Source organism: Geospiza fortis, unplaced genomic scaffold (assembly GCF_000277835.1).
Source record: "Geospiza fortis unplaced genomic scaffold, GeoFor_1.0 scaffold491, whole genome shotgun sequence".
Lineage (NCBI taxonomy): Eukaryota > Metazoa > Chordata > Aves > Passeriformes > Thraupidae > Geospiza > Geospiza fortis.
Window position 1 is genome coordinate 260945 of NW_005054390.1, and position 18797 is coordinate 279741.

Consider the following 18797-nt stretch of genomic DNA (forward strand, 5'->3'; position numbering starts at 1 on the left):
GCTGTTATTCCTAGAAATTATATCTTCATCATAATTTATGTTGCGGACTCAAAACTGAGGTTGCTGTCTGACAACACTAAATAAGCACTTAGTAAGGTTAAGCTCATGGTCATCCAAAATACAGACTATGTGTAAGGCAATTCAAGAATCTGTATTACAGAGATTATAGATGGCACACTAGAGACCAAGCACAAACTGCTTACACCCAGATTATTAACCCATGTGACTACCTATGTGTTAGACTGACTTGCAGTGACCCAAAGAAATTTTTCTTGCTAGAAAAACATGACTTCAGGGGTTGAATGCTCACTGACAGAATCTGTGAAAAGAAAAATCATTATGGGATTTATTCCTAACGTACTAATGGAAACAGATATGTGGGTTTGGATTTTAGTAGTAGAACAAACGGCTGCCTTAAAAAATGCTCAACTCTTCTCAGTTTCTTGTTGTAACATTATGCAAGGTCTTGAAAATTCCTCAAGTCAAAAAGGTGTCACATGATGCAAGAATCTCTCAGGATAAATTGTAACATTTATTCTGCAGCACTTTTCCTGCATGCATCCTTCATGCAAATACTTAAGTACTGACTGTGCCTCAGTTTTGCATTATGAAGGTTTACCATGTCACTTGTTGCAGACTACAATAAAAGTTTATAAATGTAGAAAACACAATTTGTTTTTTCATCTAATCCTATCTGTTGGTATGTACCAAATTAAAGAACACCTTTCCTTTCTGTTTAGGTGGGAAGATGGAGCCGTCTGTGAGCATTTCATTCTCACAGACTAGTTCAAGAAGAACACCATTAAATGGGAGAAGCAAAGGCAGAATTACAACTTCACTCTATTTTCCTAAGTAATAGAGACCCTTTAGTTGTTAATAAAGACAGAAGTCAGACTCACTGTGCATTTGTTCGGCTTCTCTCCTGAGTGGACTCTCATATGAATCAGCAGTTTGTAACGGGCATTAAATGGCTTGAACCTTCGAGGGCATCCTGCCCAGAAGCAGGTGAAGTCCTCTCCGTTCCTCTGGTCTATGTGGATCTTCTCTATGTGCCGCACAAGCTCCTCCTGATGGTCATACAGCTTCCCACAGTCAACCCAGCAACAGCCATGCTTGCCATTGAAATCCTCCAGCTCTCCATCTTCCTCCAGCAGGGTGCCTGGGGCAGGAGGCAGCGCCTGCACCGGGGGGACGTGGCTGGGGAGGCCGTGTGGGTGCTGGCGCTGGTAAGCATGGTATGGCGGGGGTGGCCCTTGTGGAGGAGGCGGTGGCAGCACCGGGGCTGAAAGAGGCATGTCAACAATAGGGCCCGAGAAGTCACCCAGCTGTTCGTTTTTCAGGACGTCCATTGCTTGGCTGTCCATGGGCAGCACACCCTGCTGAATCACCATGTTATTTGTGGCAACCATCTGCAAGCTGGCTTGCTCCAGCTGCTGCATCCGCTGGTACTCACCTGTCCCGTTCTCAACATACCCTGGAAAAGTGACACTGCCATTCGCCATGTGGAAGCCTTTCTGGGCAGTTGAAACAGAGCAGTTTTGTGGTATACAGCTTCCTCTCACTCCCAAAAAATGTCCATAGACCTCAGGCTGTGGGGAGACGTTTGCTGGCGATGCCCTGGAGCTGTTGATGTAGGCCACCAGAGAAGTTGGGGATGTACGAATTATTGTATTGAATTCAATCCCAATGCCGTCAGAGAGAGGAGATACAGAGAGTGCTCTCTTTTTGGAGTGGGCTGATTGACACCAGACTGAGGACTGGCAAGGACTAGAGTAAGGGGAATTCTTATTTTCCATGCCATATAAGTAGGATGGTAATGAGTCACTGGATGTAGATGTTTCAGGTGAAAAATTTATTAAGTCCCCCAGCTCACTGCCATTTTGTAAACCATGGTCAGGAGGAACGGAAGAAAGTGTCCTGTACCTATGTGACCACTCTTGTTCAGCACTCAGAGCGGAGTGACCTTCTGACAAGCCTAATGTTGTAGAGGCCAGAGTCTCACATGACAAGAGTGACCTGAAATAAAGGTAGAATAAAGTAAGCAGTTAGAAAATTCAGAAGTAGATCTTTTACCTTCACACACATGCTTAAAATTAAGGAAAGGCAATATGTGAGAAAAGTTCTCCCTAATACTAGGTGCTCAAGTTTAACACACTCAGTTAATGTACCAGTAGTTATACAAAGGCAATATATGTGTAAAAAGGTCACTTAGGAAGCCAACTTTAAAACTTCAAGATTTTGGAAGAAAGTTACTGTAAAGATACTTGATCCACCACTGCAGAAATTATTGCATGTCTTTTCATCAGTTGTGGTGTAAATAGGTGTGGACTTCTGAAGCCAAAGCATTATGTTCCTGCTTTCTATGAAACCCATAATGATTTAAGTCATCTACTATTTTTGCTTGAAAAAACCAGAAAGAAAACTAATCCAAAGAGAATGGATATTCAACCTGTATTACAATGACTTTGTCAATTGTAATACATACAAATACTTCCCTACAGAAGCTTTATATATCAAGTTTACAAATACAGATAATATTTAACTTTACAAAACAAACAAAATAAATGAGTAATGTAGGAGAACTGGTTGAAGATGTTTTCTAGATTTGATTTGAAGAGGCATCTGCCTCCAAGTCAGCAATCAAGATTTTTCACAGAAGTGTAATCTTGCTGTTATCAAGCAATTTTCAGAGAGATATTATGGAACTTCTTTATCCCGCAAATATTCTTTGGATAGCTTGAAAACCCTCAATATATAGGCCCTTAAAAGCATTATTTCCTACAGAAAGGGATAAAAAGGAAATAAAAAGGGGCATCAAGGGCCCTGAGTCATAGCTGTAAATGCTGGCTGAAGGTTAACTGGATTTATTTCTCTGTTTCCAGTTCACACCCAGGCAGATTTGTATTTCCTATCACCTAGTGGTGCTATTAGTATATAAATTTCTATTTTTAAGGAGCTCTTACAATAGAAAGAACTGGTTATGTATCTAGATAAACCTGACAATCTCCCAGAAGCCTCTACATCTTATGTTTTGAGAATTTATTATTTGTTTTATTATTTTAACGACACAGTTTTGAAGAAGCACAGAATTTCAATGACGGATCAAGGACACTGGAGGGGAAGCTTGGCACAGCCTGAGAGAGAGAGGAAGTAGCTTGCAGGTGCTGTATCTGTAAGATAGCTCACAAACAGGCAAAATGTAGCTTAAAAGAGCAGCAAGCCCTGCTGTGGTGACCAGTGGGAGAGATGGTTAAACGCCGCTTTGCGCAAGATACTTGCTCTGTAATGCATGGTTGATCTGCTGTGTCAGAATAAGAAACGTCCTGTTCTGATTCAATGTCAGGGCAGGGTACTGTCATGGACCTTACGTGACTCCATCAGGGTTTAAACGGCACTTGCAAAACAGACTACAGACAAAAAGCATAATTATCATGCTGACTACAATTTGCACTGGGAGAAATGAGAAAAATGAGACTGCTCTATCAGGCCAGTCTCGTGTGCCAGTTAGATCTAAAAGGATGGCTGTTTGTGAAAAAGTTGATTTAGGCTGTTGTCAATGGGCTTTGTTAAAGCAATAGGGCAATTAAATCATGCTAGTGTGTTGTGACCCCAAATACAGATCCACAGTTTTCAACACAGCAAGACAAGTAAGTAAGGTTTGATTTCTCCATGCTACAATTCACACCTAGAAAATAGGAGGAGAGGGTAGGGGTGTTCTGCCACTTTTTCTTTAAATTTTTATTTTCTCTTTTATGAATAAAGAAAAAGAAATTGTGCATCAATAAAAAGTCTATTTTTGTACTGACAAGAGTTTTAAGCAGATGTATAGTAGGACCAGTGTCATACAAAAAGCTACTAATGCCTAACACAAAAGGGGCATATCCATCGGTGAATCTGAAGAAAAACTGTTTTTTTAAAGTCTCATAATAGGGCAAAAATAAAAAGCTGGCCCAGAATTTCAAGTATACAATAAATAAGAGCCAGCTATTCTGAAGAAGCTGCAGCACTTCAGCATTTAAATTATAAAAATAATAAAAATTCCAGCTCCCCAAAAAATGAAGATTTATTTAAAATTCAGCCAACACTGTGACTAAGTAGTTTTCTAATAGGAGGGAAATTAATACACCTAATATGAAAATGAGGGACCAGATCTATCAGGGTGCCAGAATCTCAGATGGTATTAAATGGTGCATCAGTTTATTGTAAACTAAACCGGATTGAGTTTGGAACAGATCTTTCATTACCATTTACAAGAGATTACTTTTCAATTACATTGTATTCTCCCTTTGTGTACTGAGGCCACAATGTCAAGAGCATAATCCAGAATCCTGAACATAAACATGGAAGAGTGAAAACTATGTTTTTCTCTCTTTTTATAGTCTTCTATTTACTAGCCAAGAACCCTTCGCTCTTTCCTAGGTCTTTTTCTGACTTGCATCAAAGCAAATGGTATGGATGTAACATGTGGACTATTTCTGTTTCATCCTCCATAACACTTCCTATACTGAGTACAAAAATCTAGTTTGTGACTATAAAACAGCCTTTATCTATTAAAAAAGTCCTATCATACACATCTGGTTTGATGCAACACAACTGAATACTCCAAAACAGGTCTGCAGAAACTCAAAAAATATGTGGAAGGTTTTATCCCCCATGGTCTGTACACCAGAATCTAATGCTATGTGTAGCAAAACTCTCATTTTGCCAACTGATTTCTTTCTTCCATCAGTAAAAAATCAAGAAAATACACTTCAGCTTTGGTAAATTGAACAAATAATCTGGTTTGGGTTGAGCTGCCAGAACACAGTTCATAGTGCCTGAGAGATAAAATCCAGAGAAAGCACTTGGCCCAGGAAGAACCAGTCAACATCACTTAGACAAAAGCAGTTCATAGTTCAAGAAATTTTATCAAAAAACCCAAAAAAGCTCAAAACTGAACAACAAATTACAGACCTCCCCAAAAAACACAAAAAAAGAAAAAAAACCCATACTGTTTTGACAATCTGTGAGTTAGAATCTGACTTTAAACTTGCTTTGCCCTATCAAACAAATGGAGGTAAAAACTGCTGAAATTGACATTCTTTGTATGATAAACTTATTTTATAACACCTTCATTGATAAATCATTAAAAGGTACTCTAGGGACACCACAGCCTTTATTCTGCCAGAGTTTCAACTTGAGTTTGCCCTTAGTAAATGTTTCTTTGAAATAAAATCAAAACTGTATAACTCAGTAGTGACATGATACATCCAACCATACATTCAGTATTTGGAACCATATAGGTACACCTAAAACTTAAGTATGTAACAATTGTATGTATGTAATTATATTTTTCTAGCATCAGTTTTATTTGATCTGAAAGACATCTATTTGGATTTGTCATTTGTCATCATCTTAGCGCTGAATGGTTTTTGCTGACATGTCTACATAGGAAGCATAATTAATTTTGTACATTTTTCCAGGGAGCTCAGTCTTCACAACTAAAGTGACAGAAATGTTAAAAATTATCTTAAGAGTAAAGCAAGATTTTATTCCATTTGCAAAGTACCAATTTTAATTATTTCAGGAATGTCCCTTGGCTTGTAATAAAGCAACACAGTAAATGTAAACTGCTTTGAGAATAGAGACTCTTACAATCTTTTGTAAATAAAAACTACATTTCAACTCAGTAGGCAATGGGGAATGTAGATTCCAAAATAATTCACTAGAATATTTTCTCACTGTATTTTTAACATCCAGGCACGTGCTTAATGTACTTACTTACAGGGTGGTTCTCAAAAACCTGTTTTCCTCTAATTCATGTTTGCTGACAAAACTCAAAGTCATAATCTCTAAACTTATTTAAGCATTTAAAATTAATTAATAAATGTTTATCTGTGGGGTAGTGATATAAAAAGGCAACATTTACAGGAAGTGGTCATAGTTTTCTTTACCTACAAAACAGAACTAGGAAAACAAGTTTTCAAGGACACCTTATCTGATTAATTATCAGATGGTAAACAAGCCATTTGAAAGCCTGTGCATTTGATGAGGAGAGAGGAACATGTGCGGAGCATTTATGGTTTTTTTGTCTGGCATTGATGTTATTTGAAAGACACCAACACAGCACACTTAGCACTATGTAAATGTAACATGTGGACTATTTCTGCTTTCATCCTCCATAACACTTCCTATACCAAGTACAAAAATCTAGTTTGTGACTATAAAACAGCCTTTATCTAATAAAAAAGTCCTATCATACACAGATTTTGTGTGGCGAAATTTCACCCATTATTTGAATGATCCAAACATGAAGCATGATTATAGTTGATCTGAATTAAATTGCATGGAATTCAATTTCCCATGGCATAACAGAGGATGATTTTCTGATTTTAATAAGACAGAAATGTTGCATTGTAATTACAGAAGAATTAAAACCCCCTCCTTTTAAAGTACTAAATAAAAAAGGTAATTGAGGACCTTGTATCTGATGGAGAAGCACTCAGGCTGGAAGCATCCATAGACCTGTGTAAGCTAGGGCTGATCTGGCTGCATGGTGTTGAAGGCTGATTCGGTGAAGATGAAAGAGGTCCCAGCTGTTGAACCATCATGGGATTGCTGGTGACTATTCCATTGTTGCCACTGCCTTCTCCAATGGATTTGCCCTTGTGTCCATAACCAAAACCTCCTAAAATAAACAAAGCAGGTTAGTATTTATCTCTCATGAACCCATGATAAGGCACAGAACTCGCATAGTAGCATCCCATGAACTCTGTCATCTAACTCCCGCATTTTTATCACATCACTTTGCAAACTCCAGAAAGTAATGGGAATCTTCGGATGAGGACAAAACAGGGGACCCACACAAGAATTTTCCAAACTTCTCAAAGCATAAATAGCAATATTCTACAGGGGAATTAATAGCTTATGCATGTGTAAACATGTGCTGAAGTACATAAACTAAAGACCAGGCATGACGGAAAAACATCAGAAAAAGCACCAGGTAAAAAGCCCTCAGCTGAAGGACAGCTCTCTATGAAGAAGACAGGAAGAGAGAACCCAAGGAGGTTGCCAGAACAGCACCATGCCCTGAGTCCTACCAAACCCTGCAGCTGCAATCCATTGCAAGCCCCTCCATCATTCCTACCACTACCCATGCATAAAGCAAGGAGACTCCGATATGCATGCAGACTGCAGTGCTGGCTGAGTAGTATCACTAGCAGGAGAGAGTTACAGCTGGAACCCAGCATTCCTCAAGCTGGACCCAGCATTCCTCAGAGGTCTAGGTAGAGGAATCAGAGCTGAATCAAACTGAGAAGCATTTTGGACTTTCTTTAAAGGCCACAGTCTGCTTTTAATCACTGCTGCCATGACTCAAACTGATAGGTATTACACAGTAGCACAAAAAGTAGCTGGCCACCAGGACATACCTTCAAAATGCCCAGTGTACTTTCTGTTGTGATTTAGATCACAGATGGTAGTTTACAAAATTGCCTCCTTTAAAACACATTGAGATTAGAAAGTTAAAATGCATGTCATAATATGGAAGTTTTTGGACATCTAGCAAATTCTCATCACAGCTGAAAATTAATAATAAGACAATTCACATTTCTAGCTGCTCAGAATACTCCACAAAGCAGGATAGCAACATCAGGACAAACAGTGAAAAGTGTTTCTATGTAAACCATTTTCCTAAATTAAATCTAATTTTGAAGTGGGCATACAACTCATACAACCTTTTCTCCAGGTTCTTCAGATGGGTTGTGGACTGCAGAGAGATGTACATTAAGGCATTAATGGCTCCCCCAGTCAAAGGAAAATCCAAAGCCTTCAATTCCCTCCAGATTAAATAGTTTCAAGGACAAACATGTAAAGAGAATTCCTGATTCTGCACTCAACCCCACTGTGGACACCACAACAAAGCATTTAAGCTCTTGTAGGATTACAGTCTGTTCCCACTACAGATGTTCAATTAAATCAAAAGAAAAAGAGAAGGTATTTCAATTTCTTTCCTGTGAAGCAAAAAAGTACGTATTTTGAACTCAATAAAGCTGAATCAATGTGCTTCTCAGCAGTTGATTTTATAACGTTACAGAGAATTAAACTGGAACCAGCAGCAAACATTAGGCAAAAAATGTAAATTGCCTCTGATAATAACATGAATACTACTCCTCTTAGCAAAAACCTGGGTGGGGTGAAATAAATTTACAAGCTCCATTCACGCTATAAAAAATACATAATACAACATAATATGCCTATGTGTATGTGTGTATCGTAAATGTTCAGTTAGCTATTTTTTACAAAAGTGCCTTTAGTATGTAGAACCAAAGATATTCTGCACCAAATTATATAAAAGTGTACTATAGCAATGGAGGAAACCCAACTGGGTTTGACACTGAAATACAGTTGTAATGTTTGGAGAGCGTATATACATACATACATACATGCATATATATATATATATGTGTGTGTGTGTGTGTGTGTGTGTGTGTGTGTGTGTGTGTGTGTGTGTGTGTGTGTATGCATGTATGAAATACTTAATAATACATCAACCTACTATTTAGCATTGAGAAAATGTACCAAATATATACTGATCCTTTCCTGGATGATGCCATTAACAGCCTTTACTTAAAGGCCACTTTAAACAAATTTCAGTAGTAACAATAATATCTGCTTTATCATATTAGCAAATCAAGGACTGTATATTTGTCAGATTTCCATTAGGGAAAGGCCATATGTCATCTCAAACTACAATCTGCAATGATACAGCAAAATTACTATTTACTCATTACTAAATCCGAGTTGCTTGAAGCTTACATGTTGGAAAAAAACCAAATCCCACCAGAAAAACCAGAAAAGGGAGTAGCGCCAAGCCAGTGCTGTAAAATACAGAAAGCTGCATCCTTAATGCATCCTCGTTTCCCTTTCAATTACAGGATCTGCTATTATTATCTGTGTATAAACAGTACCTCAGGGATGCCAACAGCAGGTAAGAAAATTTGCTGTGTTATGGTAAGGATGATGAAAAAATGGCCTGGTTGCTAGCCATTGAAAGGAAAGCATAAGAAATTAAGTACTTTGGGGAGATTGTATTACTGGAATGATAAACAAAAATTATGCAAGGCTCTAGTCCTCAGGAACATTTGTTTGGACTTTTCTCTTATGCAAAAACAGAAGCAAAAGATTTTCTTCTTTTTACCATTGACAACCATTTGCTGTTATGACAAAAAATTACAATTCTTCCACTGAAAAAAGGCAGGGAAGATTATCATGGAATCATCAGTTCCCACCACTGAAAGACACTGCAAAGTAAAAGGTTGCTGCTGTGAAAAGCAAAGTTATAACATTTCATCAGCTGCTTCATATAGGCATAAATGTGTCAAAAGACCATAATTAATACCCTTGACCATGCCCTGCAGGTCACTGAACAATATCAATTTGATCTGAATCAGGCAGCAGCTATGTTGAACTAAGTCTGAGCACAAGATTGGAAGCTTATGCTGACTTCAAGCCCACTACAAAAGTACAGACTACATCTGATGTAGGATAAAGTTAAACAAGCTGAATCCAACAGGGACCTGGCCTGCCATGAGCCTACTGCTGAAAGGCAAGCTGTCAGAACGTGTGTTCAAAAGCCCTGGATAAATGTCAGAATAACTATCTCCAGCATCAGCATATGGCATCACATACCCAGAGTGCCAGAGGAGCCCTCAGTCCAGCTTTCCTGTATCATTGTCCCGAAGCCTGGAAATGTCAGGATAGTGAAAGGACAACTAGAAATTCCTCGATGCCTTGAATCCACATCAGCTGAGATAAACAGGAAACTCTCAGGAGAATACCAGTAGGTTTAAATGACTGTAGATTCTAAGAAAAATATGTAAGCCAATATTTTAAATAAGCAAAAGAAGTAGTTTCTTTTCCTTTATACTAGGATATAGATCAGGAGACAGTCCAATAAAGCCAACAGAAACTAAGGAGGTGGAATCAGTCCTGCAGTAGCTCATTTTGAGAGTTACAGTTAACCAGAGCAGGTGCATTATTCTAAATAAACATAATAACACATACATCAAAACTGCTCCTTATTAACATATAACAGTAATAGTTAACAAGTAGAAACAGTAAAAAAAGTTATGGAAATATTTTAATCCATTCACTTCCTCATTCATTAGGCTGCCTATTTTCCCTGTTTATTCTCTATAGTTGGTTAACAGCTAAGCTTCATTCAACCTTGAAATGCAAAATTATTTCACTGCAATCTTCTGAAGAACATTCAAAGAATGCAGAAAAATACAACTACTTTAGATAGAATTTTAGATGAGATTTTCTTAATTTATGTAATTCTCTTACTTTTTGAAAGAATCTGATATGAAATCAGTTTCACTTAAAAACCATTTTCTTTTATGGGATATTGACTGAAATCAACCAATTTCTTTGCCTATTTCTTTATGTAAAGAGCAGTCATTTGTTCATTCGTCCAAGTATCTCAGTTTAAAAAATGAAGCTACTTCACCAAGCCTTTGAAATTGTAAACTGTGCTTTCCATATATAAATCATGGTCAACAAAACATATAAAAGCAAAACCAGTTTTAATTGTCAGGTGTTCTGAAACACACTACATACATATCAAATACATAACACCAGATCAAATTCAAACATCTCTTTGATTAATAAATTCTATAGTTACTGAACTAATCATTATGAAAAAAAACTACTAATGTAGCTTTGATCTGAAAACCTGTCCCTCATTACTGTTAGAGCAACAGCTAGAAATAAAAGAACTATAACAAGAGAGCAAAAGTTAATTTCCCTAGGGGATTTCTGTGTACACATACACAGAAAATGTATGCGTTAAGAGCTTTGGAAGTGGTTGGTTTCAATGTTTCCCTTGTATTGGGCTTCCAGTCTTGTTTCTGTGGACTCTCTATTCACCAAAATAGGGAGAAAAGAGCACAAGCAAAAAAGCATATTGTAAATATGGAATATTTATGGAATATCCATAAATAAGGAAGAGGACAGGGACCATAGGAATAATGCAGATTGTGTGAATGTATTCTTCACATAGATTAAACTCACCACGGCTGTTTGAAAACATGTTTGGCCTTTTTTCACAACACATTTAACCCTCTGGATGTTGCAGCCCCTAGTTAGTAGACACACCTTTACTGTCTGCCACCATATCTGCGCAGTCAGTGACACCCTATTGGCGGGGGGGGGGCCCGGGGGGGGGGCACTTGGCGGGGGGGGAACCAGGGGGGGCTTCACAGTGGCTGGTAACTCAAAAAACTCAAATGTTTGCATAGAAGACTTTCTTCCCAATGGTAATATCTTAGTCCCTCTCACCTTGAGCCTGCCAAAGTTTTCAGGCTACCCCTGCAGCAATTTCAGTTATATTATTCATGACTGCGAGAGAGCTAGCACTTGTCCCTTTGCCCTTAAACTAAACAGCCACTTTTCTATTGTTTCCACAGCCACCTAGGAAACTCTATTGCCCAACAACTATGTAGACAGAGACACCAGCTGCAGGATAGTGGATATCAGACCCTGTGAACCTTCCTTAAGTGTGTTAAAGTGAAGCTTCAAAGGGGAGCAAATATATTTTAAAAAGGCAGGCTAGGGGGAATATTGTCATTTGTCTCTCATATGATCAAATAAAATCTTTGCTGATTTGGAAATCTGGGCTCGTTCAAACTGGCATCATACTCTGAGTCCAGATCTTTTTGGAAGACCTTGATGTTTCTAGGTGAACTAGACAAAAGCTCAGTCACAAGTTTATTAGGTATGAGCTTTTTTTTTTTATGGCATGCAAGCTGGAGTTTTTCAGAGCACAAGTAAATTATTAAACTATGACTCAAAAAGTTGCTGAATTATAATTTGTGTTGCAAGTCTTACAAAATACTGTAATTTCTCAACTACAATACACCACACAGCCACTACATGCTAGTGAAACAGTGATTCTTAGCATTTATTATCTTGAAAAAAAAATCAAGGATTTGTAGTGAGAGAGAAAATCCTGAAATTAAGATCCTAAAAGCTCACTGGTTTTAACATTATGGTTATGATCATAAGAAAACATAAATGTTTTCTTAATACATTCAACAATGACATTTAGTAACAGATTTTCTCCAAATCCTCTGGCAGTGTCCACTCTGAACATCAAGACAGACACACCATTAGTCTGACTAGAACTGGACAACCCATGTTCTTTATTGTTTACAGAGATCTAATCTTTATAATCAATAAAAATAATCTCAAGAAAATACACTAAACAGAATTATAAGATGGCACAGTATTAAAGACAGTACTGTGTATGCACTTTAAAGATTCTTCATGCTTTGAATCTTGTAAAGGCAGCTTTTTCACTATCAGGGTACATTTGGTAAATTAACTTGCACTAATTTCCAATGTTATTTGCAATCTTTGTATGAAGTAATCAAGCATGTACTTTCAGCAACTCTACTGAGAGACAAAAGAGACTGACAAAGCACAACGAAAAACAATGTCTCCCTTCAACTGGAACCAAGGTAAAAAATTATCCAGAACCAACCAATGAAAACAATACCTCACAGGTGATTAACTTAGCTGGTTTAGAGCAGACAGCAATGATATCACCTACTTCTATGAAACACTTTAACCACTAAATTTAAACAAATGAAAACAGTGGTCTTGTAATGACTAAACTAAGAATATATTATGAAACAGTCAGGTTCAGGAAACTCCCAGGAAAGAACAAACACAGTAAAACAAAGATTTTCAATTGGATCTACAGGCATCTGTAATATCTCATACTAATTTTGAATCCATTTTATCTATATCAGGAAGACCTATCACCTAGAAAAAAAATTATTTAGAAAGCTACTTTGTTTTCTTTTTTATTTTGCATAAAGCATAAAACGTTATCAGTTAACTAGTGCACACACAAATTAATGTTTAACTGAACTAAAATATAAATCTTTTAGCCGGAATGGGTAACTCCCTATTTGTTATCAGTAACATTAGATGACTTCTGCTTTTGTCCTTATTAGGCTAATATGGCATGTGCTTTTCTATTGCAGAAAACTTAGAGCTTTACACCTTTGGTTTGTGCTACTACTTTTCCACAGTATTAGTAACCAGTTTCTAACAATTAGTTCTGACAATTAGTTTGTATTTCTGAAATATTAATACATTGAGCAAGCCTCATAATCAAATAACTGGTAGAAATAAAGAGAAACTCTACTAAAAGTGCAATATAAGTATATATTGGTGAATACTAACAGGGGAAAAAACCCAACAAATTTCCTATTTTAAGTTTCAGAATTGTCCAGCTTCTTAAAATACCACTACAACAAAGACAATGAGAAAAGTATTATTATAATCAAAATGGAAATTTACAAGTATTTGAATGAACAGAAGATAATTGTATTGGAATTAGAGATAATAAGAGATAATACCTTCCAGCTGCAGTGCCACTGGGCAATTACTGCCTGAATCTGACTTAAATAAACACTGAGCATATATCAGTATGTGTGTGAGAGCACGGACTACAATTTCATTTACATGTGGCATTACTTATAAAAAAATTATTTTTTAAAACTTCTTCATATATTGTGAATTATAGGACACAAGTGAAATCAATAGGGAAACACTTTGCCCAACATTTTAACAGTATTGCAGTCATCTGAAAAATTAATTAATTAATTAATTCAAGCAATTTTGTTAGAATACTTTTTTGTTGATACCATCTGATTGCAATGCAGCCAACTATGGAGGGGCAACAAGAAAACATTCTAGAAAAATTAATTCTCTGTACTAGGTAACACTTCATCTGCCATAACAACTTCTAGCACTGTTCAACCTTCACATCTGTGCTTTTCTTCATGTTAGAAATACATTCTTGGAATATTTTCCATTAATTCTTGATTTTCTTTCCCCTCAATTTTAATTAAAACATGTTCAGGTAGCTTCTGTTATCTAAATGCTCTTAGTATTTTTGAAAACACCACGTAAGAGCTTTGCTATCTGCAACTCTGGGCACATGTAGATCCATTACTCTGAAGACCTTATCATTCCACGTATCAAAGTAAATAAGCACAGCAATGTACCCTCTGTTCAGACATAATTTCTGACTTCTTGCTGTGTTCACTGGACTGTTATCTATCTTCTTTGTTGCACACTTTATCCGTGTTTCTCCTGTCAGCCTGCCTGCATGGCAGTGATTGGAAGAAGACCCTTCCCTTCCTCCGGGCCCCAGGCAAAGGGAAGACCTTCTGCCTCCTTTACTCACTTATAAAAAGGGATGCAGCAGAGCACCAAGGGTAAGAGGACAGATTCTCAGTAGATGAAGGCTGCTTTAACTCCAGTGCTCTATGACAACATCCTCCAAGCAAAGCCTGCCACCTTCAGCGCACGAGTCCTGAGCAGAGGAGAGAAGAGCAAGAAGATTGCTTTTCTTTGCCATCTAATACGTCAGTGCCAGACTGTGTTGCACATCATGTTCTGGTAATAGCATGAGTTCAGCAAAAAAAAGCATGCAAAAAAGGTGTTGTTTAATGTTAAACTCTAATACCACGTGAGGCTCCCTTTCTAAATGTCTACAGATTATCCAAGGCATTTGACTGCTCTTTCTCAGAAAAACATCTTTCCCCCTCTAAGACACCAAAACGTACAAGAAGCAGAAAAAGAAAAAAGGGGGGAAAAAAGCCAAGCTGTTTAATAGTGATACCCATTTAAAACAGGTGACAAATGCTAACATGGAAAGAACCTGAGAAACTGCAGTATGGAATCAGGAATCTAAGTAGCTTGCAGTCACATTCAGTACGTTTTTGTTTCCCAGATAAAGTCAACTGTTCAAGGACACTACTATTTTTCAAACAATATTGTCCCTGAGATTCTGAGCAGCGCATTTTTTTCTTTCCTCACACTACAAACAAGATACTGTTTAAGGTTGTTTCTCCTAAAAGGTAAGAATGTTACCCTAGTTGTCAGTTTAACCAGGCAGAAATAACAAGCATACAGCCCACATAATGTACATATTCTAAGAGGCTTTATACTCAGTTAATTAGTTTAACCATTGCTTTCATGGTTCATTTAAGTCTTTCATGCTTCATTAAATATCAATATATTTTATCACCTCAGAAAAACTTCTCAGTAAAAATACAATTGTATTTTCAAGTGATAATCTTCTTAACTAATATATATATTTCAAGCATGTCTATCAGACACTAGCAAAGTCCAAATTGCTACAGTAGCAGTATCTCCAGCCATTATGCAAATTTCTTTCCCCACACACAATGGAAACAAAAATGCTTTTGCTGAAACAAAAGTACTTCATCAAGAAAAAGTAAATTATTTTGACACATCTTATTTTCATCATTAAAAAAGTTCTCACACTGATCTTTTGCCATCCCACCTTCACAGTAATCAGCTCAAACATACCCTGGATTCAGTAATTGAAACTACCTTGCCAAACTACCTTGCCTTACTTAATTCATAAAGTCAGAAAATCATGTCCTTAAGGAAGCATAAACACCAATGAAACTAATAGTTATAAATATGCAGAAACCAAAATCCAAGTGCAATTAATAAAGCAAACTCCTGTGGTTAAGAGAACATCTATCCTAACAGAAAGGTTTGTTTACTTATGCATAGTATGAATTTTCTCAATTCAAGATATAGGAATACGTCTGAGCTATTTGGAAGAAGATTTGCTAATCCTTGCAAATCCACCTGCATGATTACCACAAATTCTCTGAAAATTTCTACTACTATCTTCACATGCAATCTCGTTCTATGAAACATACAGCCAGTAAGGTGCATTGCAATAATAGAATGACAGTTCTTATTATTCAAACTGACTTTTAGAGGAGGCCACAATCAGCACCACCATGGTTCAAACAAAACCCTCTGCTTGTCTTGCCACCTTAGTTCTTCATGTCAATGAGAGGCAAAGCCTGAGAAAATTATACAAACAGAAGTATTTAAAATCTGTATTGGCACTACATGCTTCCACTCCTCTCAAAGCTTTAGACATTTTTCTTTCAATTTTATTCTTTATTCCTTATTCTTTTCATCAGCACAAGCCATACTAATTAATCAGAGTTTCCTAGGTCTTTTGTTGTTGTGATCAAAAAGAAAAGACCAAAATGAAAGCTTGTTTCATCTTTTTGAAGAGAGTCCATCTACCTTCCACAAAGCCAGGCTAATAAGAGGGAGGATTAAGGCCAATTGAATGGCTTAGGCCCCTAAATACCAGTCCTGCTCCTACCCTTAGCTGTCATCCTTGCCAAAATTGATTTGCAAAGAATGACGTCTTAACCACAGCTATTACTTTGCAAAGAGGAGGCTGCCGTGTTGGCAGGGTTTGGCAGCCAAAGTTGGCTCCTGACTAAGGTCTGAGGTAAAGACACAGGAAACCACAGTGGTATCCCAATGCAATGGTGTCTGCAAGGGCCATCCGAAGGGTGGAAAGAAGTGCTCACAACAAAGGCATAAAAAAGGCAAGTGTTTGCTTGCTCTGCTGAGCTGAGTGCCTTTGTTCAAGGGTGGAAACCCACAAAAATGTCCTGATGGACACTGAAATAATTTCAGGAAGCTGGTCAACCCAACTGTGTATCTCTCCTCCATACCTCTAAAAAAATCGAGTGGTACCTATCTTCATATTAGCTTGAGAGACAGAATGTGCTATATTAGATAAGAGTAAAATATTCAAAATGGATCATGTGATTTTTGAGGACATCATCCCAGTGAATTTCAGTGATGTTAAATTCACAAGTACGTAAGTAATTTTTTCCAAACAGAACTTGGCTTTATGAGCTGCTTATGTAATTTTTCAAATTTCTGTCATATGCAAGTGTTCATGTAGTCTTCATACAATTTAGTGTGTGTTTTTTTAGTATTCTGGTGTCATCTTCATTAAATTGCAGGGATTTGATTCCCTGCAACTCAAGGACTGCAATTCCCTGAAGTTAATGTGAATGAGATATAAATCTCTTACAGTCAGCTGTCATTTTATCCCAAAAATGCTGAAATTTACACTCTATTCTAAAGTTCATGAAATTCTATGTTAAAAAACATGTTTGCTGTTAAAAGTACTTACAATGTATACTGCAGGCTAAAAATGCAAAGCAAAGTCCATTCACTTCCAAAAGGCTACAGAACACTAAATCAGGTCAACCCAGAAGATTTAAAGTCCTTATAATTGAAGAAAAGGCAATAACTAAAACAGTTGTTATAGTACTTCTTCCTTTATATAACCAGCTTCTCTTCCTCAAGCAACATTCAAGAATCAAGTCTGCATGGGCAGGCTGAGTGAAGAAAGAGTATGTATTTGTAGTCTGGTTTGGCAAGAGTTCTCAGTGAGTGCCCAGATATTGTCACTTGCTGGCTGACAGATGCCCACCCAGCTGGTCTCCCCCCCTGTACCCACAATAGCACAGATAGCTCAGGAGAAGAAAAGATGGAAAAAGCTCCTGGGTCAAGAAAAGGACAGTTTAATAAAAAAGGCAAAAGCTTCATGCTGAGGCAAAGCAAAATAAGAAATGTATTCACTACTTCCCGTCAGCAGGCAGGTGTCCAGCCACTTCCTCAGTCTGTGTAGCAGTTGCTCAGTGAGATAAATGCCATCACCACTAATGCCCTTACATCCTCCTCCTTTCTCTCAGCTTTCATGACTGAGCACATCATACAGTATAGAACATCCCGTTGGTCAGTCAGGGTCAGGTGTCTTGGCTGTGTTCCCTCCCAGCCTCTTGCACACCCCCTTCCTAGTGGCCTTTTTTTCAGTAGGGTGATGGAAAGAAAACCTTGACACTGTGCAAACACTGCTTACCAAGAACCAAAACACTGGTGTGTTATCACTGGTTTGTTATAAAGACTGTCTGGTCAAAAATGCTAACCCCAGCACTGTATGGACAGCTACAAAGAAAGTTAACTGCATTCAGACAGATGCAGTATGTCTACTTCCTGTAGAAAAACCCAACTAAATGTTAGGAGACTCCTCTGGAAAATTAAAAATACATGGGGAACCAGCTCAGTGAGGTAAGGAGGATAAGCACTTCCCAGGGAATATCCAGACTTCTGGTATCACTGCAGAATTCAAATTTACTTCTAAAAGCATTATCATTTTGAAATGAGAAATGTTTTCCCATTGTGAGAAAAAGGAAAATTAAACATTGAATAGGTATTAAACACTTGGTTTTCTATGGAAATAATGTAGTTGCAGAATTTCACAAGGCTTACATTTTCAGGAAAGAAAGTCATTTGTTGTAAAACCAGGAATGTCTTACTGGTTTCAGAAAACAGCAAGAACTTTGAATTTGAGTACTTCAATTTTATTCACTCTGAATAATTAAAAGGCAGTTTCTGTTTTCACCACATAGAGGTTGTTGCTCTTTTAGTCAGCTGGTATTCTTTTAAAAGGATGTTTCAGCCTAAGAAACTCAAGAAATTAGGAATCCTGAAGGCTCAGCTGAAGATAAGTCTATAGTACTTTTGCTCCTATATATGTATGCATTAGGTGTTGAAACATGCTTATGTGATTAAGAACAATATAATATTGTTTCATGTGCATTTTTAGTTGTACCCAGCTATAATACCTATTGAGAAACAGTAACATCATCACTGCAACAGCTATTTGTTATGTCAGGCTGATTGTGTTGCATTTCTGCTTATGGAATAAGACTTCTAAAAGACACTACAGGTCTTAAATTAACAACTCATAAACAGATATCTGTAAAGTCTGAAGTTTTCATTACTATATTTTGATCTCCTCCATGTTTTCTACTCCTCTAAACCTATTATGGTCATCACAAAATTTTTAAGTAGACTGCCACCTTGTCTTT

At 37.3% G+C, this 18797-nt stretch overlaps 1 protein-coding gene across 1 annotated transcript in view; it reads right to left on the reverse strand.

Moving 5' to 3' along the window:
* The window catches only part of GLIS3 (GLIS family zinc finger 3), a 125702-nt gene extending 119097 nt beyond the window's left edge, over nt 1-6605 (reverse strand). Inside the window, exons 1-2 of the mRNA XM_031060771.1 lie at nt 6460-6605; nt 900-2016 (exon numbers count right to left, since the gene is read on the reverse strand). Coding sequence (XP_030916631.1) covers nt 900-2016; nt 6460-6590 — 1248 coding nt within the window. The 5' untranslated portion in view covers nt 6591-6605. The remainder of the gene's footprint in view (nt 1-899; nt 2017-6459) is intronic.
* Between the last annotated feature and the right edge of the window lie 12192 nt (nt 6606-18797).